The sequence below is a fragment of the Polypterus senegalus genome, chromosome 6 (genome assembly GCF_016835505.1).
Source record: "Polypterus senegalus isolate Bchr_013 chromosome 6, ASM1683550v1, whole genome shotgun sequence".
Lineage (NCBI taxonomy): Eukaryota > Metazoa > Chordata > Cladistia > Polypteriformes > Polypteridae > Polypterus > Polypterus senegalus.
The window spans coordinates 156,421,603-156,446,585 of NC_053159.1; the positions used below are offsets into that span (position 1 = coordinate 156,421,603).

The 24,983-nt window shown below is 38.6% G+C and overlaps 1 protein-coding gene and 1 long non-coding RNA gene across 7 annotated transcripts in view; one reads left to right on the plus strand and one right to left on the minus strand.

Annotated features, from left to right (window-relative positions):
- The window catches only part of LOC120531733, a 70,735-nt gene extending 49,025 nt beyond the window's left edge, over positions 1 to 21,710 (plus strand). The window contains exons 3-4 of the long non-coding RNA XR_005634149.1: positions 15,252 to 15,404; positions 21,174 to 21,710. This is a non-coding gene — a long non-coding RNA (uncharacterized LOC120531733). The remainder of the gene's footprint in view (positions 1 to 15,251; positions 15,405 to 21,173) is intronic.
- Positions 1 to 24,983, minus strand: part of kalrna (kalirin RhoGEF kinase a) — a 758,514-nt gene that overhangs the window by 372,966 nt on the left and 360,565 nt on the right. For all 6 annotated transcript variants that reach the window (XM_039757406.1, XM_039757408.1, XM_039757407.1 and 3 more), the window contains exon 9: positions 19,703 to 19,933. In XM_039757406.1, coding sequence (XP_039613340.1) covers positions 19,703 to 19,933 — 231 coding nt within the window. The remainder of the gene's footprint in view (positions 1 to 19,702; positions 19,934 to 24,983) is intronic.

Below are 24,983 nucleotides of genomic sequence, written 5' to 3' on the forward strand. Positions count from 1 at the left end.
AATGAAACCTGAGCCAAAATTCGAAATACAAGCCATCAAAGAGCTTGTCGCCGCACATTCTGAGGAACTGACGACGGAGGAGTTGATGGAGGTACAGACGCAGCAACATACGGAGGTTCTGCAGGAGATCGGTATCGCGGAGGAGGTTATCTCTTAAAGTGAGATAAAGGAAGTGTTTGCAATGTGGGAAAAAGTTTCGAACTTTAAAGAAAAGAAACACCCTGAAAAAGTTACAACTGATCGTGCAGAAACATTCTAAAGGGGAGGACTAAACAAAGCTCCTTGGACAGGATTCTATTAAAACGCCCTGCGAATGAAAGTGATGAAAGCGTGGCAAAAAAGAAAAAAACCAGTGAAGAAGATAATTAAGTTAAGCAAAAGTGAAGTGAAAGAAAAAAATTACAATACGCTAATCGGCTTCGCCGACATCTGTTTATTTCTTTAGATTCTCTTTTATGTAATAGGTTTTATTTTGTTTGTATACAATATTTGTTCATTATAAATAAATTTTTCTTATGTTGAAAACATTTAACAAAAAATTGGGGTGGTTTTTTGGGGTCTGGCACGAATTAATCTCATTTCAATCTATTTCAATGGGGAAAATTGATTTGAGATACGAGCATTTTGACTTATGAGCTCAGTCACGGAACAAATTAAACTCGTATCTCAAAGTATCACTGTATTATGTTTGTAGTTATGTGCTGTGTCCCCCTATATAGAGTTTTAATGGGGCGGGACCACCGTAATGTTTGCAGGCCGAAGTTCTAAAGACGGCTTTGTGTTTGGTATTGTAATCTGCATTTTTAAGTATTGGATTTTTCAGATTTTCTTGATCTCTTGTCATAGTCATGTGGTTTATGAATTTGGAATATGGACTGGCTTTTGTTTGTTCAGGGCTGCTTTTTTGGCACAACCTTTTTAGCTCATTTTTTGCTTTTGTTTTATTTATGAAAATATTTTTCTATGTAATAAACTTTCAAAAAAGATCTTTACTTGATTATTTTTGAACTAGTGACTTTTACAGTTTCTTCTATTTCTTTTGAATATTTCTGGATGATTGTTAAGGTTTTTTAAATAAATGTATACTGTGTGACATTTTATATCTCTTATTTTTATCTATCTATCTATCTATCTATGTGCACACACATATATATTATATGTTTCCTTATGTCATGTAATCAGTCCTTAATTAACTGGGCTAGAAATTTGATCTTGGTCTTAATGGAAAGCTTATGACCTGATATGTTCCGGAAATTTAAAAAATCCACCTTAATAAAAGGGCAAGTGTCTGTCCAATTGCAATGACTTTTTCATTCCAAGAGATGGCACATCAAAAACATAAATAGTAATAAAATATGTTGCATCTGTTTCATTCTAACAGATGGCGCAACACCAACATTAGCATTGTTTTTACGAATCCCATACCAAATGCCATGTAATTTGTCATTCCAACAGGTGGTGTATCAGAAACATTTGTTGCAATGCATTTTATTACTACAAGCATTACAATCTGTCATCTGTTGGAATGACAAATTTCATGAATTTTATTTCTACATGCATTACAAAACAAAATACATTCCAATCGATGCACTGTAAAGTTATCGTTGATGTCTGTTTTGATTTCTTAGATTTCAACCCGTCTTAGACAGGTAGCACAGCTGTCCTCTTTAATAAAAGGATAAGCATCTGTGTGTATGTCTGTGCATCTATAACTCTTTCTGTTTGCTCGGACTAGGAAGAAAACTTTAAAAATAGGGAAAACATGTAGAACAAGGGTCAAAAAAATTCAAAATAATAAAAAATACCAAATAAGGGTCTAGAAATGAAAAAAATTGGTCTTGTCCTATTCTGTTGCAGCGTCATAATGTTTTTTTTGCACCAGCTCGAACCACATGATTGAGGTTTATAGCTGTAATACTAATGATCAATAACTTGGCGTGATGAGTAATGAATGAGTTAAAATAAAGAAAAACTGATGCACACATCAGGAAACTAAAGCCCTGATACAACTTGGCTAGAGTCGCTAAACCAGGCCAATGTGCTAGCGGCCACCACTGCATTTTTTCAAGCAAAATACTTCCAGTATAAATGAGTGTTCAACAAGTGATGCTGAAATGAAGCGGTGAAAACAGATGGCTCTATCTGAAGAGGAAGAGGTTGCTACAAGGGAAACGGATCAGGTGCATATTATTACACCAGACCAAAGAAAAAACATGAGGTCTACCTTTATTACTTAGATTTCAAACCATCTTAGATGGGTAGAACATCTAGTTTTAAGTAATACAATCCTGATTTTCTTTACATTTTATTTTAGGACTACAGATCTTTGTGTTTCACTGCTATATACTGTATATATATCTACATTATCTAATATATAAAGCTGAATGTGTGTTTGTTCTGTATGCAGAGCCACACCATTCAGTCTATTTCCACCAAAGTTTGCACATATTTTCCATTTGTACAATGAACAACAGATTATGTTTGGTTTGAAAAATGTAGTTGGTACCCCTGAAAAAAATAACATACTGTTTACACACACATAAACATACAGAAACCTGGCTGCATTAGTGAGCACATCCCCTAAATAATACTTAGCTAAAGCAACTTTTGATTTTATTACTGCACTCAGTCTTTTTGGGTAAGAGTGTATCAGTGTGGCACATCTAGATTTGGTGACGTTTGCCCATTTGTCTTTTCAAAAAAAATTCAGATCTGTCAGATTACAAGGGGATCTCCTGTGCGCAACTCTCTCCAGGTCACCCACAGGTCTGAGCTCTGGCTGGGATATTCCAGAACACTGATCTTCCTTTGATGAAGCCATTGCTGTGGTGATTTTGATGTATGCTTTAGGTCGTTGTAATTCTGAAAGGTGAAGTTCCTCTTCATCTTCAGCTTCCTTGAAGATGCTTGAAGGTTTTGTGCCAAAATACTTGGAGCTGCTCAGGAGTCCATCCACCCTGACTAAAGTCCTAGTTCCATCTTAAGAAAAGCAGCCCAAAGCGTGATGTTGCCCACATCAAACTTCACTGTGGGTATGGTGTTCTTTTGTTGATGTGATTTGTTATTTTTGCGCCAAACATACCTGTTGGAATTATAGCCAAATAGTTCAAATTTGGTCTCATCAGACCATAATGCATTTTCCACATGGTGTGGGACACTAGGTATACCTTTCTGCAAAGTTTAGCACGGCTTGGATGTTTTTCTTTGTGAGAAAAGGCTTTTGTCCTGCTACTCTACCCCACAACCCAGACCTATGAAGAATATGACATGTAGGGAACAACCAGTACTTGACAGGAAATCCTGCAGCTCTTTTAATGTTGCCGTAGGCCTCTTGGTCACCTTCCTGACCGGTTTTCTCCTTGTCTTCTCATCAGTCTTGAAAGAATGTCCTGATCTTGATAGAGTCACTGTTGAGCCATTTTTTCTCCACTTGTTGATGACTGTCTTCACCATGCTCTTTGGTATGCTTAATGCCCTGCATACATTTTTGTATCCTGTCCCTGCTGATACGTATCTTTCAATGATGAGATCCCATCATAAGAGTTCTTTGCAGACCATGGCCTTTAGAGTATGTTGCAAAAGAGGACGTCGAATAATCCTACAGGAACAGCCAAATGTTATCTGAGCTCAATCAGAGCCACTTTAATTGATGTCAGGTGTATGCTAACTACTACTGAAGATGGGATTTGTGAACACAGCCACATCTCTGATTATTAAAGGGTGTGCACACTAATGCAGGTTTTTGTAGGATTTTTTCTTCCTTTCTTCGCTAAACAGTTTCTGGTTTGTTTTCACCTTCTTTGAATTGATTGCAATTTTGCAGTAAAGGTGAAGTAAGTTCTGACAGGATTTATCTTGGTTTCATTTTCTTTATTACAAAAACTCTGCAATTATGGCGGGTGTGTAGACTTTTTATATTATCCATTATTCGACCTCTTCCTAACAGTCATTTCAAAACCTGATATTTAAAGCACTTGTCCATTACTTTCTCAAATGTACTCTCCCAAGTTTCCTCTCCCAATGACTCACAAACCTGACAAGTAAAAAGAGAAGCTGGAGGCACTCTTCAAAATCCAAATGCAGGGCTACGGGTTAACAAAACACAACTTACAAAGTGGAAAATATTTAAACCATATTGCTATTTAATAGCAATATTAATTATAGAGCAGCATGGTGTTAGCAGCCCCAAACTCCTGGGTTCGACTCCTGAGCCAGGCGCTATTTATTTGTGTGATGTTTGCTTGTTCTCTTTGTGTTCACTAGCTCTCCTGAGGATACCTTGGCTTTATCTACCACATTCCAAAGACGTTGGCTTGTAAGGCCATTATTGTGCAGTGAAATTCTTACTTGCGTGTGCAATGAGGGTTCTCATGGAGCGCAAACGCGAATATCGGCAGAGTTTCTTTGCAGTCTTTATCGATTTTTGTAAAGCATTCGACTCATTTGATCGAGCTGCCCTGTGGGACATCCTGAGGGTTTGCAGGATACCCTCGAGGTTGCTGGATATCATGGCCGGCCTGTACACTGGTACTGTGAGTGCTGTGCAGAGTGGAGGCAGGACCTCTGCGTTTTTCCCAGTTGATTCTGAGGTTCGTCAGGGGTGTGTTCTGCTCTTACTCTGTTCAATGCTTGTATGGACTGAGTGTTGGGCAAGGTCGTGGGGTCCAGTGGCTGTGGGGCATCTGTTGGTGAACTTGACTGTGCTGACAATGCTGTGACCTTCGTGGAATTAATGGAGGATCTGATCGGGGTACTCGAGAGACTAAGTGAGGAGTCTGAGTGTCTGGGCTTGCGAGTGTCCTGGATAAAAACCAAGATCCAGGCCTTTAATGGCCTCTTGGGCACGGCCAACAGCAGTGTATCTGTTTGTGGAGAGAGTGTTGTCCTTGTTGAGAGGTTTACTTACCTTGGCAGTGACATTCATGTCTCTGGTGACTCTTCCTATGAAGTCAGTGGACAGATTGGGAGAGCATGGGGGGTCATGAGGTCGCTGGAAAGGGGTGTGTGGCTCTCCCAATATCTATGCAAAAGGATGAATATCCAAGTCTTCAGAGTCCTGGTGCTTCTTGTCTTGCTATATGGTTGTGAGACATGGATGCTATCCAGTGACCTGAGACGAAGACCGGACTCCTTTGGTACTGTGTCTCTCCCAAAAATCTTTGGGTACCGTTGGTTTGACTTTGTGTCGAATGAGCAGTTGCTCATGGAATCCCAAATGAGGCACATTACCTGCATTGTGAGGAACCGTCAGTTACGGCACTATGGCCATGTGGCGTGTTTCCCCGAGGGTGATCCGGCTTGTAAGATCCACATTGTTGGGGACACGAGTGGCTGGACCAGGCTAAGGGGTCGCCCACGTAACACCTGGCTGTGGCAGACAGAGGGTCATTTCCAGAGGGTGGGAGTGGATCACAGTTAAGTTGCCTTACTGTGCATCTTGTAATATCTGGGACTGAGATTTGAATGAATTATTTATACTAAGGATTAAAACAAATCACACAACTGCATGGCCAGGAGTCAGAGCCAAGTTACAGGCAACTTTCTATCTTGTGGATTACTACTCCATGAAATAAAGCAAAAGGCCTCCCAGGCATCCTTATGATAATGAGACAAGTTTTGAATGCAACAGGATGGCCGCTGTAATTTGGTCTTGCTTAATACAACTTGCCCCCAGAATAACATTCAAAAAAGACTTGTAGCTTTTGGTTTAGTTTGCACGTTATTGGTCCTAATTAGAGGGCCATTTAAAGTTGGAAGACACGGAGTTAGGAACACCAAAATGGCCTTGCTGATCTTATAATTGACTTATCAAACCTATCGTTACACACTGCACGTATCCTGTCATTACAGAAGACAAATATTAAAACACAACTGCTTGAAATCTTTCTAAGCCTACTGTAAGGGCCATGGTGTCCAGTAAGAACAATAAACAAACGAGGCTGAAGTGACAGACAGCCTGAGGTGAGTCAGCATCTGTATGTTAGGTGTAGGTTGGAATTTTAAATCGATTCCAGATCAGAAGATTACATTTTAGCGACAGCTACAGAAAATCAATTCCTGATTAGTACATTAACAATCCTCAGATACGCCCTAGTAAGAGCAAACCAGGGCCACATGCAGGATGCAGCCTTTGACTGACGGGTCTGACTCATGAAGATGACACATACTGTATGTGACGGCTTCGTGACATTAATCAATGCAAGAAGAATATAAGAAGTGTTGATGAAAAAAGCCCATTTAGGTAAAACGCTGCCTGTCACTTCCTATTGAACAAGTACTTCCAAAAATACTGAGGCGAGATGGAAAGATCCCCAGGGTGCTACATTCAGCTGCACAGCCAGGCAACTGCTTCCACAGACGTACACTTCTTTGTGTGAATGACTCGTTCTCGTTGTCCGCTCACATTCTAGAGAAGTGATGAATGTTATAAGTTAATGCAGGGCGCTGTTTACTTCCCAGGCTGCTCCCTCTGACTTTACTTTAAGCAAGTGCAACGTTTAACAGCCTTGGGTTGCTCTCAATGTCGGCCAGCAGATACAGTACACAAAGATGGAGGAAGACGGTGATTCTAAACTGGTGTGTGTGAGTATGAGTAGGGTAATGTGGGAGCCTTGCAAGGTGCCATGCCCAGGGTTAGATCCTGGCTTGTGCCCAGTGCTTCTGGGATAGCCCCTGGTACTTTGTGATCCTTGTTTGGATGAAGAGGGTTTCACAAATTTCTGTTATGTTATACAATAAGATGTGCAGTCCAAAAGCACCAGTGTCCTGATTTCAAACATCTGCCCAGTCACTGTCTATAAGGAATTTGCACCTTTCGGCTAAGCTCTCTCCTCACCACAATTGTCCAGTATGGAATTCAAATAACTGCTGATGTCGTCCCAGCCTTTTGATCTCTTTCTTCCTTCTTCCCTTACTCATGAACAAGACTCTGAGACACTTAAATCCTTCCATCTTATGTAGCATTTCCACCCCACCCTGGACAGTACCCTGGAGGATTACTACCTCAGACTTGGAGGTGCTGATCCTCATCCTGGCTACTTCACACTTGGCTGCAAACAACCCAGTACACACCTGAGGTCACCAAGCAATGAAACCAACAGGACCACTTTATCTGCAAAAAGCAGGGATATGATCTTAAAGTCACCAAAGTTTAACACCCCTCCACCCATTTTCTACACCTAGAAATTGCTGAACATAAAATTATAAATAGGACTGGTGGTGAAGGGCATCCCTGGCAGAGTTTTTCACTCTCCAAGAACAAGTCTGACCTACTGCAATGCAAACCAGTTCCTTCAGTGGCACATGGTACCGAACAGCCCATAATAGCAAGCCTGGTACTCCAAATTCCTGAAGAACCCACAAAAGCACACCCCAAAGGACACACATTTATGCCTATTTGTTTACCCATTCCAAGTCCACAAAACGCATATAGACTAGTTGGGCATACTCCCATTAACCATCACGAATTCCTGTGAGGGTTAAGTGCTGGTCTAGTGTTCTGCAACCAGTACAAAATGGGTATATTGTTCCTCCTGAATCCCAGGTTCGGCAAACAGATCCTTCCTTTCTAGCACCCTGGCATAATCCTTCTCAGGACGGCTGAGTAATGTGATCCCCCCTAAAGGTGGAACATGTAATCCAGTTCCCTTTCTTAATGATGGGGGACTGCTACCCCAGTTTATGAGTCCCGAGGCATTGTCCCAAACCTCTATGCAGTGTTAAAGAGATGTGTCAACCAAGACAGCCCAACAGCATCCAGACATTACAGCAGCTCATGGCAAATATCTGTCTCCTCTAATGAAGGCATGTCACTTGATTCAGGAGGTCCTCAAAGTGCTCCTTTCTCTGCCCATTGATACCCTCGGGGGAGGTCAGTAGCACTCCATCCGTGCTATACACAGCATGGGTGAAGCACTGCTTTCCCCTCCTGAGTCGCCTGACAGTTTGCCACAATCACTTCGAGGCCAACTGAAAGTCATTTTCCTGGGTCTCACCAAACTCTGCCCTGTAACTGCAATCACCACATTCGTCTTGGCCCATTGAATCCTGTCAGCTGCCACCGAAGTCCCAGAAGCCAGCTAAGCTCACACGGCCTCCTCGTTCCACCTGATGGCTCCCTTTACCACTGGCTGGTTCAAGGATTGAGAAGCTCCAGTGACCCTTACAGGCATAGCTCTGCTCAGCCATCTCAGCAATTATAGTAATAAAATAAAATGGAATGAAACCCATAATCTATAGAGGTGTACCCATGACTGGACAGAATAAAAATAAAAATAAAAAGCAAACAAAGATGCAAATGATTATCTCTATTAGATCATATTATGGCATTTTTGTTAAAGACAGGTAAATATTTCTCTTGCCCTGTTTTATTTCACTGGCAAGCGTTATTGCTTTTCTGTTTTTTAAACTAAATTTTCATTCAGAGCTCTTTGTTGGGAAAAGACATATTGTTAGGATTAGATTACCGTAGCTGGCACCATTGCTGAGCAGGCTTTTTTAATGTGAATTGCACACACTGAAGCCCAAGCCTGACTTTCTTAATGTATCGGGACACCGTCCAGGGTGCTTTTTTTTTCCTTTTTTTCCTAATTGCACATTCTGTGCACTTCAAGCTGTAATTCATTTAGACAAGATACAATGGCTAATGACAATGTATTTAGCAAAAGAGCGCATAATTAGGCTTGGCCCCAAGGAACCCAGAAAACAGAAAAGTGCTGTTTTCAACAAGATCCCCACTGTCACACTGACAAAGCCCTCCTGTTCCTAAAACAGAGCAATGCATCGCTTTAAACTCGCAAGTCAGGGCATTTAGTTTGAATTCAGACGGTTGTGTAATAGCATGATGGTGATAATTCATCCTGCTGCCAAGCACCCCGTGAATTTAGAGTCAGCGTATGAATTGCTTGCTTGCACGAGTATCCAAAAGGGTAAACTGGATCCTTGCACCTACTGTGGATCAGCACATTTGCTGCTCAGATAATCAAGTGCTGACAAATACTGTACACTGTATTTTTTATTTCATTATTCTTTACTCAGCAGCTTGGCATCCTTTACCCTGTGCACTGTAGGTCTTTGCACATTAAATACTTGTTGTGCTTCTCTGTGGATTAACAGTTTCTGTGAGAAAAAGAAAAAACAAAAATGCTGGCAAATTTGCAAGGCCATTGTGGCCTGCATTACTAGAGAGGACTGAGACCTCGAGTATCGGCTGGCACCGCGTACCAAAGTAGCACACAATCTCTAAAGCATCACAGCAACCCATGTAAAAAGACAGACAAAGTTCTATCTATCTATCTATAACATAGTAGTTCATTATCTATCTATCTATCTATCTGTAACATAGTAGTTCACTATCTATCTATCTATCTATCTATCTATAACATAGTGTTTCATTATCTATCTATCTATCTATTATATAGTGCCTTTATCTATCTATCTATCTATCTATCTATCTATAACATAGTAGTTCATTATCTATCTATCTATCTATCTATCTATAACATAGTAGTTCATTATCTATCTATCTATTTAGTGTTTCACTATCTATCTATCTATCTATCTAGTGTTTCACTATCTATCTATCTATCTATCTATCTATGTATCTATCTATCTATCTATCCATCTATCTATAACATAGTTTCATTATCTATCTATTATATAATGCCGTTCATTATCTATCTATCTATCTATCTATCTTATTTGAACCCAAGTCAGAGTATCAAATCTTTATTACAGTAGCCACACAGTATTACTATTTTCATAAAATGATCTTTTGAACATTCTTTTGATCAAATGAAGGGATTACCCTTCTCATTAGACCCCCTTTCTATCAGTCATGCATAAGCTGGCCAATTGCACCTTAAGACATGCTGAACAAGGTGGTGTCCAAATGTGCTTGGCCAGTTGCACAAGACAAGTCTAGAAGGTGGGCTTGTGTATACATATATATTTGGGCTGGCAAATTATTACATTTTTGAATTGTGATAAAATTTCATTCAGTTAGTAGTCAGTATGTTTAAACAAGGTGATTCTGGTTGCTCAGTGATGTCCTGTGAATGGCACTGCCTTGTAACTCTTTAACTGCTGAAATTGTGAAAATTGTGTGGCTTTCATATTATAAAAGACATGGATGGACTGGCATCCTGTGTTGGGTTGGATGGAGCTCCCTTGTCTAATCAGGAGACCACTATAGCGGGTGGTCAGTGGGAGACTGGCCCCTGGAGTATATTCCTTCAGTATGCTGTGTAGTAGTATTCCTGTCATTGTGTGATCTCATCTGGATACCCACGGGGCTGCATGGACACTGCAATTCCTGCCGGTGTCCCTGCTGAGTTCCTTGGGTGCTGACAGGGGGGCTCCTGGGGAAGATCTCCCAGCTCTCCAGTTCTCCAATAAAAAGATGCTACAAGCAGAGCAGTGATGGCGGATGACGAGAGAACTACTTGTTGTCAGGACAGCCTGTGAAAAGGTGTGCTGTATTTCATGAAGTAGTTTTTTACGGTGTTTGGTCAAGTTGTGTCTGTAACGCTCCTTAATACCCACAATACAAATCATCAGTATGTGACACAATTGTCTCATGTGAACCTCAAGTGTAAGAATTGTCAGAATGTCTTTTAGCCCTTTACCTTCTACAATATTTACAAGTCTGCAGTCTGATGCGGTCAATTTTTAAAAAACAGTATTTAACGGATTGGAGTTTGTTTCATTCATAGACATGGATCCAGTGGAATATTCGTAGATTGTTGTCTGCCGTGGACTTTAATAATTAAATAGAATTTAACATCAGAATGTTTATGATTTGCCAAACACGCTTTACTTTCATAATATTTAAATTTGCCAGCACTATGTTTACAAATATCAATGTTTCTGGTCTTTGAGCCATCTGGGAAAGTTTTAAATCAGAAGCAATCATCATAAACTTTGTCTATTTTAGCCATCATTAATAAACCTGTTTAGATAGCAAGGGGTGTGGAACAACACTTACACTAAATGTAATTAAGGAAAAATGACTTGTTATACTTTTGAAATTAAACACATTCATTAATGCATTAACTTCGACAACCCTAATATATCTCTCTATTATAATAAAAAAATCCTGGGATGAGACGAAACTTTTGAGCCTGGGACGAGATGTGACATTTTCAGAGAGATACTTTCACATCCCACAAGACTTTGTGCAAAGAGATTTAACCACACCTGGGGCCGGAAATAAAAGACAAAGAGTAGATGACAAAGTAGAACGTCGTAAAGAATTCAAAAACGTTGGTAGGATACACATGCAGAGCAAGTCAGAGATAATGGAAGTACTAAAATTCGAAAGTCTCACAAAAATTCTAGTACAGAACGCATTAGTGCAAACAAATGGGAATTACTACTGGAATACTGAAGCAGCGAAAAGAGATCGAATATATTTTTCGGAATTAAACTTTAAGTTGGAAACTTTGTAGATCGTCTAATTCATGTTGCCATCAGGGAAAAGCAGTATTTCTTCCCAATGAAGAGGCGTATCTGCGAGAATTAAAAGATTTGTTCTTTGTTGAAAGTGAAATCCACATATGCGTTGTGGCAGAGATGTGAAGTGGTTGGTGAGCGAAGTGAGCAGGGGGCAAAGCCTTCTAATATATATATATATCAATAGATGGACTGGCATAAGAACCAAGATGGACTCCCTTAACTTACTTAGCCTGGGAAGTACTACAGGACTAACATCCAGGTAGCCATGGTTGGGAATCACATGCTAGAATGCAACTCTGCAGAAAAGACAAAATGGATGGAGCAGCCCGGTCAGGATAACTACCAGTGGGTGGCAGCATTCCTTATGGCAAACCCCATTATGGATGTCCACAGGGAAGCATGTGAGTTGTAGTTTCATAAGACTGCCCTGTTGGCTTCCTTGGATGCTGCCAGGGGGAACTAACTGGAAATGAAGGTACAGGTTCTGCCTGTCCCAGAAGTGCTTTCTGGAGACGAGCATTTGGTACCAGAAAAATAAGCCCTCTACTTCACCCAGGTCGGTCGAAGTTGGGAGAAGAGACGGACAACACTTGCCTGGGAGGAGTGGAGGAGAAAAAGTGAGAGAAAAGGATTGTGCTGTGTGAAAAGAAGCCTGTTAAATAAAAAATACCAGAGACTTATGTCTAGGGTTTGGGGGCCCTTGTGGTTGGTATCACATATCTATGAGCTGCTTCTCACAACTGAGAGGATGTGGTGGATGTTTGCTGATTGGTCAACCAACCACAAGCGTTACCTGGTAGGTAAAAACCTAAAATAATCAGAATGTGATTCAGAACTAAGAATGTAATGCTGTGCTCCAATCCACACTCTGTCAAATAAGCGAACAGGCTGCCATGGCACAATGATCCTCAATCCTGATGAGCCCTAATAAGGGTGAAGCACGTGTTGTGTACTCTTTGTATCATTCATATATATATATATATATATATATATATATATATATATATATATATATATATACAGTATATATATATATATATGTATTCATGGCATTCATAGTCTGACTCACAATATGATTGTATGGGTGGTTACCTACCAGGTAACGCTTGTGGTTTGGTCAGGAAGTCGGCTAACATCCACCACGGTGCCCTCTTTCAGTTGCGAGAAGCAGTTCATAGAATGGTTGAAATAGTTTTACTGTCAAATAATGCAAAGAGTACGCGACACATATTTTGCCCTAATTCTGGGCTCATCAGGTGTACACACTCACTGCACCCCCTCTCGGGAATTGTGATTCAGACTAGAATGCCATGAATGTAATTACCCCGATCTACATACTGTCAAATAAATGAACCACACGCTGTGGCACAACGTAAGAGGATTCGCCTCTGAAACTGATGTCCGAGGTTCAATTCCCCGAGAGGGGGTGCAGTGAGTGTGTATACCTGATGAGCCCAGAATTAGGGCAAAACACGTGTTGCGTACTCTTTGCATTATTTGACAGTAAAACTATTTCAACCATATATATATATATATATATATATATATATATATATACAGTATATATATACAGTATATATATGAGGCAAAATTGTCAGTCATTGGTTGGATGACTTGTAATGATTCATTGGTATATATATATATTTTATATTTTTAAATACCATACTATCATGCTTGTAGTCGAAATAATACCTATCACTCCATTAATTATGGTCACAAATACATTAACTCCACCTAGCTTCAAGGACGGCCGACCCACTCACTGACTCCATGCAGGTAAAGCAATTATAAACGGAAGACAATATAATGAGACTTCCTCAATCATAATATTCCATAACAGCTGGAGATTTACCTTTTCTCTCTTCAATTCAAGATCTGTCACTTCCCTGTTTTTGTCTTTATATTTGACATTTCTGAACATGCTTTGTTGATATTAACTCTAATGTGTTGTTAACTTATCATTAGCATAAATAACCTCATTTTTGCACTTGATTTATATCATTGTCTTCTGATCTGATGTCAAATAAACTAATTATCAAGTTATTAAAGTATTATATATGTAGTTACTGCCTCTAATATGTCATGCCTTTTTCTATCATATTTCATACTGTATGTGTTTATTTATTAAACGGTCTGATACAGTATATACTGTACATATTCCTCAGTCTATTATACACTGTTTTTCTAATCTGTTTATCTAATTGATTAATCAAGTGCCTTTCGTACAGTTTCTATCTATTGTAACATCCGATTTTGTCCTATATACTCCTGTATCCAAGTGATTTTTGTAAATCTAATAGTGTTCTGTGGTAAAAATGTTGTATCAAATAAATGTTATCAGAGAGGGAACTTTTTTCAACACCATCCATAGTTCACACATTCTTCTGTTTTCCTTTATATATTTTTATACCGTTAAAAATGAAGCTACTTTGGGACATAGTGTGGTCTGGGATTCATTTTAACTTGAAATGCTCAATGCCAGTACGATCTGTAAAAGGTGACCTTGGGAGATAAGACTGCTTAGCTGGAGCAAAGACTACTTGAAAGCCAGACTGAACTGCAATCGTAATCAAAAATGAAGAGTTTAGCCGTCACACTTCATACAGAAATCAAATAAATCAGCACAAGTGTCTTAGAAAATAAATAAATAATTAGAAATTTCCTTGTATGTCTCCGAAAATAATTACTACGCCAGAGAAGAGCTTCCCGTCAGTGCGGCATATTTTCCATATGTTATTTACATCAAACTGCACATATGAATGAATCGGGGAGCGAGTTGCCATCAGAAGTCACAGGTCACTGTTTGCTCAGCTCTTCTTTAAGATTCTTTGACAGCACCTACTGTAGGCTAATCACAATGGAAAGCCATCCAAAATAAATATCTGCTTGTCAGAAGAATGAAAAAAACACAACAGAACAGAGCACTTGATCTGCCTTTCTTGAGCTGCTCATTGTGCCAAACCTTTAGGTGTGTGCCTGGCATGCTATGCAGGGTGAAATGCCCTAACAATTTAACCATTGCGTAAATAATGCTTTTTCTACCATTTATTAGCCAGCACGCTGCTGTCATTATCTGATCTTTGGAATTCTGAGATACTGAGCCAAATCTGCAGTCTTCAGGTATAATGTGGTATTCCTTTGATGTCAATATTATGTCTTTTTGGTTTTCCTGTTATAATTTTTAGGAAGATCCTTTCAATTTTTGCCTCCAGTGACACCTTCTGGCTACAAAAAGATGCACTGGTAACACACAGATGTAACATAAGAGACCTAAATATGCAAATTATATATATTGGTTAGGATTAATTTGGTTAGGAATAATATTTGCATGCAGTTTGTAACAGTTAAAAATACTTGTCTTCTTAAGGACATTTTCCTTTTAAACCTTTGCAGTCTCCACTAAGTGTTTATCATTTTCATTATTATTATTTCTTATTTGATTCATGCCATTATCCAAGGTGACATACAATATCTCAGACACAACTGGTTACATTTCATTGGATTTTCCAAGTGTAGTCCAGACAGGTGAAGTGACTTGCTCATGGTCACACAGTATTAGTAGCATGATTTGAAGCCATTTATTTGAATTAACTTATGTGATTGTTTTGAATTGTATTGTTGTGTCATGTGTCCTGTGACATAATGTTCTCTCTGTGGATTTTCACTCACATCTCAATGATGCCTAACTGAGTTAAACTTATGCCTCTAAAGAGGCCCAGTAATAATGTGCTTGTGGGTGTTACATGAGTGTGCCATTTGATGCCAGTTTTTTTTGCTTGTTCTCATCTTGTGCCTAGTCTTGCCAGGACAGACTCCAACTCCCTGTGACCCTGAACTGCATAAGCAGATCAGAAAATTGATGAATAGATTGAAGAATCATTTAAACACACGATAAAGTGCCTCAACAGAAACAGAGATCATAAGCTACAAAGAAGAAAGCATTTTAACAGGTATGACACTATAAGAGAGAATTCAATTCAATGACCATATGCAATTTTAAAAACCATGTGTTGTAACCCCATCATTTTAAAGCCTTTACATATTTACAGTATATATTTGCATGGAGCCTATTACCAAAATGTTTCTTACCTCCTGTGACACCTAGGTGGCAGCACTACACTGCTGATGCTCTGTAACAAGAAGCAAGTAAGTTGTGGGACGAAATGAAATAGAGGGGCTGAGGATTTACTGTAATGGAGATTTAAACAGAGATGTACAATGTTAACGTTTTAACTGGCCATGGCAGTCATAGATAGATAGATAGATAGATAGATAGATAGATAGATAGATAGATAGATAGATAGATAGATAGATAGATAGATAGATAGATAGATAGATAGATAGATAGATGTGAAAGGCACTATATAATAGATAGATAGATAGATAGATAGATAGATAGATAGATAGATAGATAGATAGATAGATAGATAGATAGATAGATAGTCCTTTATTGGTCTCTATACAGACATGTCCTCACTGATGCAGTAGCATTGAACATACAGTAAACACCAAGTACAACACCCACAACTATACCCAGTGCACAGTATGTTTAATTTATATTGCCCCTAAAATACTGTCACTGTTCAAATATGTGGTATAACAGGCTACAGTGAAGATGGGAATAATGGTAGAGCACTCCAGTGTGGAATGGGCCAATTAGTGGACTTTCTCTATGGGACAAAGCTTCCTAGGCACCATTAGTTATAATGTATCTAGTGAATTGAGGTCAGCCCTGTAATTCAGATGGCATTCCTGATTAGTTTATTCAAACTTCCATTAGCCTGGCTTGACTCTTCCAACTGACCTGACCAAAGCACAGGTTAGTACACTTAAGCGGACTTCAAATTACATGACTTCTAGTCATGTAGATCCCGTTGTCTGGGGATGTCAGATTACATGACTAAGAATCTCAGGGTATGACAAACTACACAACTCAGTGTCAGGATTCCAATACAGTTTTACATTTCCAAAGTATCAGGAGCTTGCCCTTTTTCTGACAGCCAGTTGTGTGCTGCCTGATGGAGCTGGGGCTGTATGAGTGCTTTACAGGTATGGTGAGTTCTACTACAATCTCATCTCTTTTCTCCATTCTGTCATGGTACATGAAACACCAACTATCAAACAGATGAGTCTCTCTTCTATTTGAAAAGTCCAAAACAACACAATTTCTTATTCCTTGTAGCTGCATTATCTGCATTGTGTTTCCCATGAGCGTTCATTGATTGTCAGCTCTCACTAACACAAAGCCCACCCTATGACTTAAAACAACATGAAACCTGTTTTGTCAGAATGAGACACAGTTGGACTGAGTCACTGGGTATGTCAGACTACACGAACGTGGTTGAACTATCTAAACTTATATAAATGAAGTCTGTAAATGAAATTCATGGGAAACGTCATGTCACAGGATGTTGAATGGGTTTCTGGGCTTGGGCAGTTAAGTTACAGGTATTAAGATTGTTAGTTTTTTGTAACCTTGATGTATTTTGTTCTTCAACTCCTCACTTGTGATGATCAGTTTTGTAACCTTGTCCTGTAACATTTGCTCCCAAACAAGTCTCCCAGACTGAGGTTTCCTTGTCTTTTGTAAGTTTTTTTTTTTGGATAAAAGCATCTGCTCTGCAAATAAATCTTTCTATTATACAGTGTGGTCCAGATCTAATTATGCAGATCCAGATCGTCTGGATGACTTTGATTTATGCGAGGACGATTCCAATTCGGCGCAAAGACGATTTTTCATGTTGTCAGTTCGCACACTTCTCGATGGTCCGGGATTTTTCTGGTGATTTTCTATGTAATAAACTTAATATGTTATAACGTAATGAAAATTGCATAATTAGATCTGGACCACCCTATATTAAAAAAGTTATCTGTTCTGTCCACGTTATTCAGCCTTGACCACTTGCCTCCACACCGCTTGCCCAATCATTACTCCTACAGCGCAACTCCTCTCTCCGTATCACCCCGTGACACTCTCAGTGCTAACTCGCTTTTCAATGCAATAATGCGTAATAACATAATAATGGCAAGGCAGAAAAAAAAATATCTGTTCAAGAAGGTTAAATTTTAAATCGCGATAAAAAACAGCTGGAAGAGCTGGCAATGAACATCGAAAAAAAGAAAATGAACAAAAAAGAGCTGCGTATCATAGAAATCAAGAACAAAGAGAATCCAATAAACAAAAAAGAGAAAAATATCTGGAACAATATGCGAACATAAATGCAAAAAAGCAACATTTACAGAATGTAAGTTAGAGGATAAAGTAGTTCATAATATTGTTTTAATGAGTCATTAATGTAATTTAATTTTTTATTTGTGTTTTATTGTTTTACTTTTTTATTTTTACTTTTTACTATGTATTATTATTTATTGGTATTTAAAAAAGACGGTTATAGTGAAAGTCTCAAGTAACTGATTTTATATCTTATCATAACTAAGGACCAAACCGTCTTTCTCCCGCGCCCCACATACTCTTCTATGCGCCATCTCTTTAAATATAATCGCTTTCCCTAATGGAGGAGCACCCCAACACCCTTCAAGCAGCTCAGCCGTGAGATAGGGGGCTGGCAAGCGAAGCGAGCAGGGGGCAGAGCCTCATAGTGTAAATGTAAAATAAATGTTTTTGTACAAGCAACAGAACGAAAGTCCTCTGGGGTATAGACCAAGACTCTTGTTAAGTCTTTTAATGTGATCATATGTCAAAACCGTTGACCTCCCCCATAAAAAAGCGCCTGTTCTACACAGACCAACGTACTATAATGCATATTCCCATTAGGGGCGTTATTACAAATGACAGAGAATAACAGAAAGAATGAAGAATGATGCCCTGTACTTTCTGATTAAGCATATGGAATTGTTGGCACAGTATACCAGCATCTTTACTGGCAAGCAGAGGCTCTGTAGCATGGCTTTGGTTCAGACATAAATAAGAGACTCGGCCACTAGAAGAAACAAACAATTTAAAACGATAAAGCCTAGAAATAAATACGAAAAAGGAGCTCAGCATCAGGGAGAGAAATGATGACAAAAATACATGGAGATGCTTCAGCAACTAACTATTATCATTTGCCCTCAACCGTGTGATACTCTAATGGCACTCAGCCAAATAATTTAAAATATTAATGAAGCAAAAAATAGAAAACTAAAAAAAAATCTTCCAAATGATTCCAGAGTCTCCAATTAATCTTATTCCAATCGTCAATAGTAACAAAAGAAGAAAATCACAACGAAGACAGGAAGGAAAGCTGTAAAAAGGAATATTACCGTCTGTGCTCAGTGATGCAAAATGATAAAGGATCTCTTACAAGTACATGAAAGATAATCCTCACAAAAACACAAGACTAAAAAGGTAAAAAATATGAAAAGAGTACAAAAAGTCAGGGAAGAAAAGAATATCACCTTCTGAAAGGACAGTTGTTGTCCTCCACTGACAATGAAACAACATTCAGAAAGAGTTGATTCTCCACAGGAGAAGAGAAGATTAAAACATAAATCAGATTAAACGTTGTGTGCACATATGTTAAATGATTTATTAATTATACAGTGCCTTAAGAAAGTATCCAAACACCGTCAGTTTTTTTTTTGCATTTTGTAATTTTGCAGCCTTATGTTAAAATCATTTCAATTCATTTTTTTTCTCATCATACAACACTGAATACCCCAGAATGACAAACTGAAATTGAGATCAGCGCTCTGGACCTCACACTGGGCTGAAGGTTCTCCATACAACAGGACAAAGCAAAGACAACACAGGACAGGACGACTCTGGGAATATCCTTGAGTTGCCAAGCAAAAGCATGGACTTGAACCCAATTGACCAACTCTGGAGAAACCTGAAAACAGCTCTCTACCGACGGCCTCCATCCAACCAATCCAATCCAAGCTTGAGAGGATCTGCAGGGAAGAATGGCAGAAAATCCCCAAATCCAGGTGTGTGAAGTGTGCTGCGTCAGACCCAATGAGACTCCAGGCTGTAACTGCTGCCAAAGGGGCTTCAACAAAGTACTGAATATCTCAGTTTATTTTTAATAGTCTTATTTTTGTTTTGTCATTTTGAGGTACCAAATGTTGCTTGATGAGAGAAATAAATTAATTTAAATGATTTTAGCATAAGGCTGCAACCTAGTAAAATGTAAGAAATGTGAAGTGGTCTTTCTGAAGAAATGATTTATTAAACTAATATACAGGATATGCCTAATATGATGTTTTATATACACAGTATATGCTGCATAAGAATGAAATATTGTACCTGTTGAACGTCTTGCTGGAAGACACAGAGCTGAAGCCGCTGGTGCAGGCGGACTTTACGGTGCTGCCAGATGCTTTCGAGCCTTCGCTGATGATGCAGGACTTCATGCACCACATCTAAGATGCAGTGCACTGCTTTGGAATAGTTAGCTGTTGCAGTGAGGGACTCTGCATTGCCAGGACTTAAAGGTCGCTGCAAAACATCCAAGAGTGCTTTGCCATCTTGGCTCACCTGAAATCAAGTCAATAAAAAAGGAAATTTACAGTAAGGGACTGGCATTGTGGAATATGCAGATCCAAGAAAGGACCCCTGAACGAACATTAGTTCCAGTTTTAAGATGTTAAGGCACTGAGTTACAGATGATGACATCAATACCAGAAACTTCTGGTCACACTACCAAATCAGTGCATGTGAAAAAAGTTACCTGCCAGTGCTTGAAATAGGTATACTGTATTCTTTCTGTGTCACTTTATTAGGTACACATTCTCGTCACCCCAAATAGGCTTTTATTCCAATTCAGTTTCGTTTATTTTTGTACACTGCTCTATACTGAGTGCAGGCACGGAGCACTGTGACATCTTCTCAGGAAAAATGCAATTATAAACGTCACTATTTACATAATGAGCAAATAAAGACACAAAGTAATTTGAAATTGATTAACATCAACAACAGGCATCCATTAATTCATTCTTAAACTATTGCCAGTTGACATCGGGGGAGACAAAATCAAAACCTCCAGTCAGCAGCATCCCTGGAGAAAATAAACCTCTGGTAGATCCACAGTTAATTATAACAGAGAAACGTAAAGACAAAGCCAAACACAGTCACAGTCTTTTTCATATCCACTGTTTCTCAGAGCAGCTTCTGGAATCTGTGAACTGTGACTTGGCGACATTATCGTCAAGCAGAGCCAGTGACCAACAGTTTTCCTTGCCAAAGCAAATCAGCATCATATTGACCAGTTATGCTGGCTTTTCAAGACAGGTAATCAATATGGACTACACTGTCAAAATCATAATTAAAAAAATGTAAAATACTCTCAGTTGCTGTTCCTACAGAATGTTTCAAAAAGCCTGTCACTATACATCCCTAATAGTAATTCACAGGTCTTCCTCAACATTCTGAAATAATCTGGAAGGGAAGCACAGAAAAAACGATGAGGCAAGCTTTTGCTTTTGCACACTTAAAATCTGGAATAATTTACCAGTAGAGATACGCCAGGCTTATACTGTCAAACAATTCTAAAAAAAACTGCTGAAACCACACTTTTTAAATTTTGCCTTTTCATAATTTATTTATAGCACTTCCATTCTGCTAAAATTAATCCTACATAATCACATATTTTAAGCTTTACATTTATTCTCAGCAACAGGCATGGCTGTTTTCAGAGTACAACTATTAGACAGTCCTAATTATTCACATTTCATTTTCCGGTTATTCATCACTACTTCTGTCTTTTTTTCTCTTTCAGGTATCCTGTATTGGCCCCCTGTGCCAATGTCACCAGACCAAAGTTCTCTTCAGTTGTCTCCGATGTTAAAAAGGATGACTAAGATGACACCTGCTGCTTCAAACATTCTGGGATGTTACGGCGTATCGCGATATTAATGAACGAGTCAGCCGCATGTATGATCTGTTGGATGGCTGGTCAGCCTTTTGACCAAGGAACCCTTTGAAGTTTATTTCTCTATCATCTGTGTCGCTGGACTTTTTGTTTTTCTCTGACCCCTAGCCATCTGACCACAGGATAAAGTTTCAAAATTGACATTACAGATTGTTTCTTTTTTATCTTCCTATGGTAATTAAAGCACTCTGAGTTACATTTCTCAAAAATTGTTTTATACTAAAACTTACACAATAACTTGCACTTATACAATAACTAGCTGTGTAAATTTCCTTACACAATAGGCCTTGGTTACAGTTCTGCTGGTTAATTTGATAAAATTAAGAGTGAAAGGGAAGGTCTACAGGACGGTAGTGAGACCAGCTATGTTATATGGGTTGGAGACGGTGGCACTGACCAGAAAGCAGCAGACAGAGCTGGAGGTGGCAGAGTTAAAGATGCTAAGATATGCATTGGGTGTGACGAGGATGGACAGGATTAGAAATGAGGACATTAGAGGGTCAGCTCAGGTTGGGACAGTTGGGAGACAAAGTCATAGACACGAGATTGCGCTGGTTTGGACATGTGCAGAGGAGAGATGCTGGGTATATTGGGAGAAGGATGCTAAGGATAGAGCTGTCAGGGAAGAGAAAAAGAGGAAGGCGTAAGAGAAGGTTTATCGATGTGGTGAGGGAGGACATGCAGGTGATGGGTGTGACAGAACAAGATGCAGAGGACAGAAAAATATGGAAGAAGATGATCCACTGTGGCAGCCACTAACGGGAACAGTCAAAAGAAAAAGAAGAAGAAAAGTAGCATTTGGTTTTTATTATTTTTTTTTTTTTTTACCAAGGACTAAGATTATTAGATTCCTGGAGCGGCTACATACAGTTGCCCAGGAGTAAAGATGTATTTGTGCTTTTCCTGCTGACTGGCCTTGGCTTTTGATGATGGTAATTGCAAAACACGATTTTAAAGGAAAGTGTATTCTTCTGAATTAAAATGGGTATTCAGTAAGAATAATGTTAAATGTTTTGGGTATATATTACCTATATATGTTTACATTCACTCCAGCATCTATTGTCGTGTTTTAATTAGTTGTCTGTTCAAATTCTATTTTTTTGTAATTTGTTTTTTTTTCCATTTTATTAATATGACTTTATCCTGAAAGCCATTGCCAGAAAAATAAGGTTCTAACACTAAATTGTGTTTTACTCTAACTTATTACAAACAGCAATGAAGTTTATAGACTGCACATCTATGTGTCCCATATAATGAATTGAACATTTTTAATTTTGGGGTTGCTTTCTCTCTATACATGTATTGTAATGACCTTTTAATGAGTAGAAGAAAGAAGACACAGGAGTCGCTAATGTAGATAACAAAGTGAGGAGCTTATTATGAATGGGGTGGTGCTCAATACAAGAGAGAAGCAACAATTGTGCAGAAAAGAACAGATGAAAAGAAATAAAATATCATAAACTATGTACAATTTCCATCCCAACTCTGTCCTGGTTGTGGGGAACCAGTTAACTGAGCCGCTCTAGCGTTTAAAATGACTAATGAGCGCAGTCACCTCTGGTTTATCCTGGTCCCAAGGACGTCACTTCCTTCTCTATTTCTTTCTCCTTCCCCTTTTTTGCTTCTGGTGAAGCAACACCTACACTCACTGCCACAGCACGTGGACCGGCACTCAAGCTTTATAATGTGTTAAAAATGGTAACCACATCTTCCTTGAGCCTCATTAAACTTACCGTATATATTTGCAGATACAGTACGTTCTCACACGGATAAGTCAAGACTTAATTTTACTGTATAATTTCTGGTATTTTATAATGTCGGTTGTATAAGTCGAATGCGAAAAGCTCACGCTATTGGTCCAAGAGATTATGACATGCTAACGCCCACCTGAGAGAGTAACCACAGAGCACACTGCCTTTTTTACTATGTGGGTGCCTCAATGTGCCATATCAGCGCGGGCTCCTAACCTCTCTCTCTCTCTATTGTGCCTACGTGACCACACGGTAATACCCAAACTATTCCGAAGCAACGTTTGCACTGTTTTGTGTTTTTTGTATCTCACACCCTCATACACCTTTATCGTAAGAGCATCTCTTATCTACGATGGAGCGTTCAATCAGAAGAGAATATTAAGCTGGTTTTAAATTAAAAGTCCTTTAAGTGGTGAAAGAAATTGGTAACTGCGCTGCTGCAACAAAATTTGATGTGTTTGAGAAGCCAGTGCGAGATTAGAAGAGGCAAGATGTAAAAAAAAAAAATTAAGTGTCGCATTTTTGAACGGGCGTTTAAGTCAGGGTCTGATTTTATGATTGTTTTTTTTGGTTTCAAGCCCCGACTTATATGTGAGTATATACAGTAACTCCTTTCACTTCACAGCACACATAATCCTGCCGCTTTTTGCTCTCTAAAGACCTCCCTTACTTCACTCGTACATCCACCCTATTGGACAGGGCTACTCTTTGTGTGCTCCACCCATCACTTTTGTTGGTGGGATCATTTGCATAAACCGGTTCCATCTCAGCACTGCGCCGACCCCGTATGGGGTGCATTAGCGTACAGTAGCCTAATCATTACAGTATTATTGTCAACAAATAAAAAAAACACAGGTCAGCTCATTTTCTTTTTTCTATAACATCATCAAATTTTAATCAAATCAGTTAAAGGATTTTGGGATATTTAGTTTTTTTATTGCATGGGTTGTTTTTACTGCTAAATATTGTTATATCGAAATATCCTTTCTTAGTGGATACATACTGTCCTAAATAAACCACTGTGCCTAAAGTCAGCTTTTAAATTAAATAGGAAATATAGGAAACTAGCAAAATACCCGCGCTTCGCAGCGGAGAAGTAGTGTGTTAAAGAAGTAATGAAAAAGAAAAGTAAACATTTTAATAATAACATAACATGATTGACAATGTAATTGTCTTGCTATTGTCATGAGTGTTGCTGGCATATATATATATATACACATACATGTCTACATATACAGACACACACATATACATATATATATCTATCTATATATCTATATATATATCTGTATATATCTATATATATCTATATCTATATCTATATATATATCTATCTATCTATATGTATATATCTATATAATCTACAGTATATATCTATCTATCTATATATGTATATCTATATCTAAATTTATATCTATATATAAATATATATATCTACTTTGGGGTGCGAGCAGCTGTTGCTGGGGATGCCAGAATCCATCGAGGAAGAAAAATTAAAAACATTATTTGTACAAAATCTTAATTTATCTATCCATTCCTAAATAATTAAATGGGCAGGCTATTTCGTATCAGTGCAATACGCTGCTTGTTAAAACAGATGACTCTTGCTCTTATGTGTACTTAGTGCTGCGTGGGTATTATGAACTATCATATCTGTTCAAGTTCTATTTAAATTTTAAATATAAGTAATTTTTATTTAGTCGACTGAAATATGTTTAGTAGGAATGTAAGTTAAATGTAGTCATCATTGCATAAATCTTTCTTCACCATAGAAATTTAAAGACTAAATTCAACTTCCATTCCTACCAAAGATATTTCTGGTGACTAAATAGAACCTACTTATATCCAAATTCGAGCTATTGAGCTGTCGCCTGCCTGCCTGAATAAGTCACCGTCGCTTCGCTCT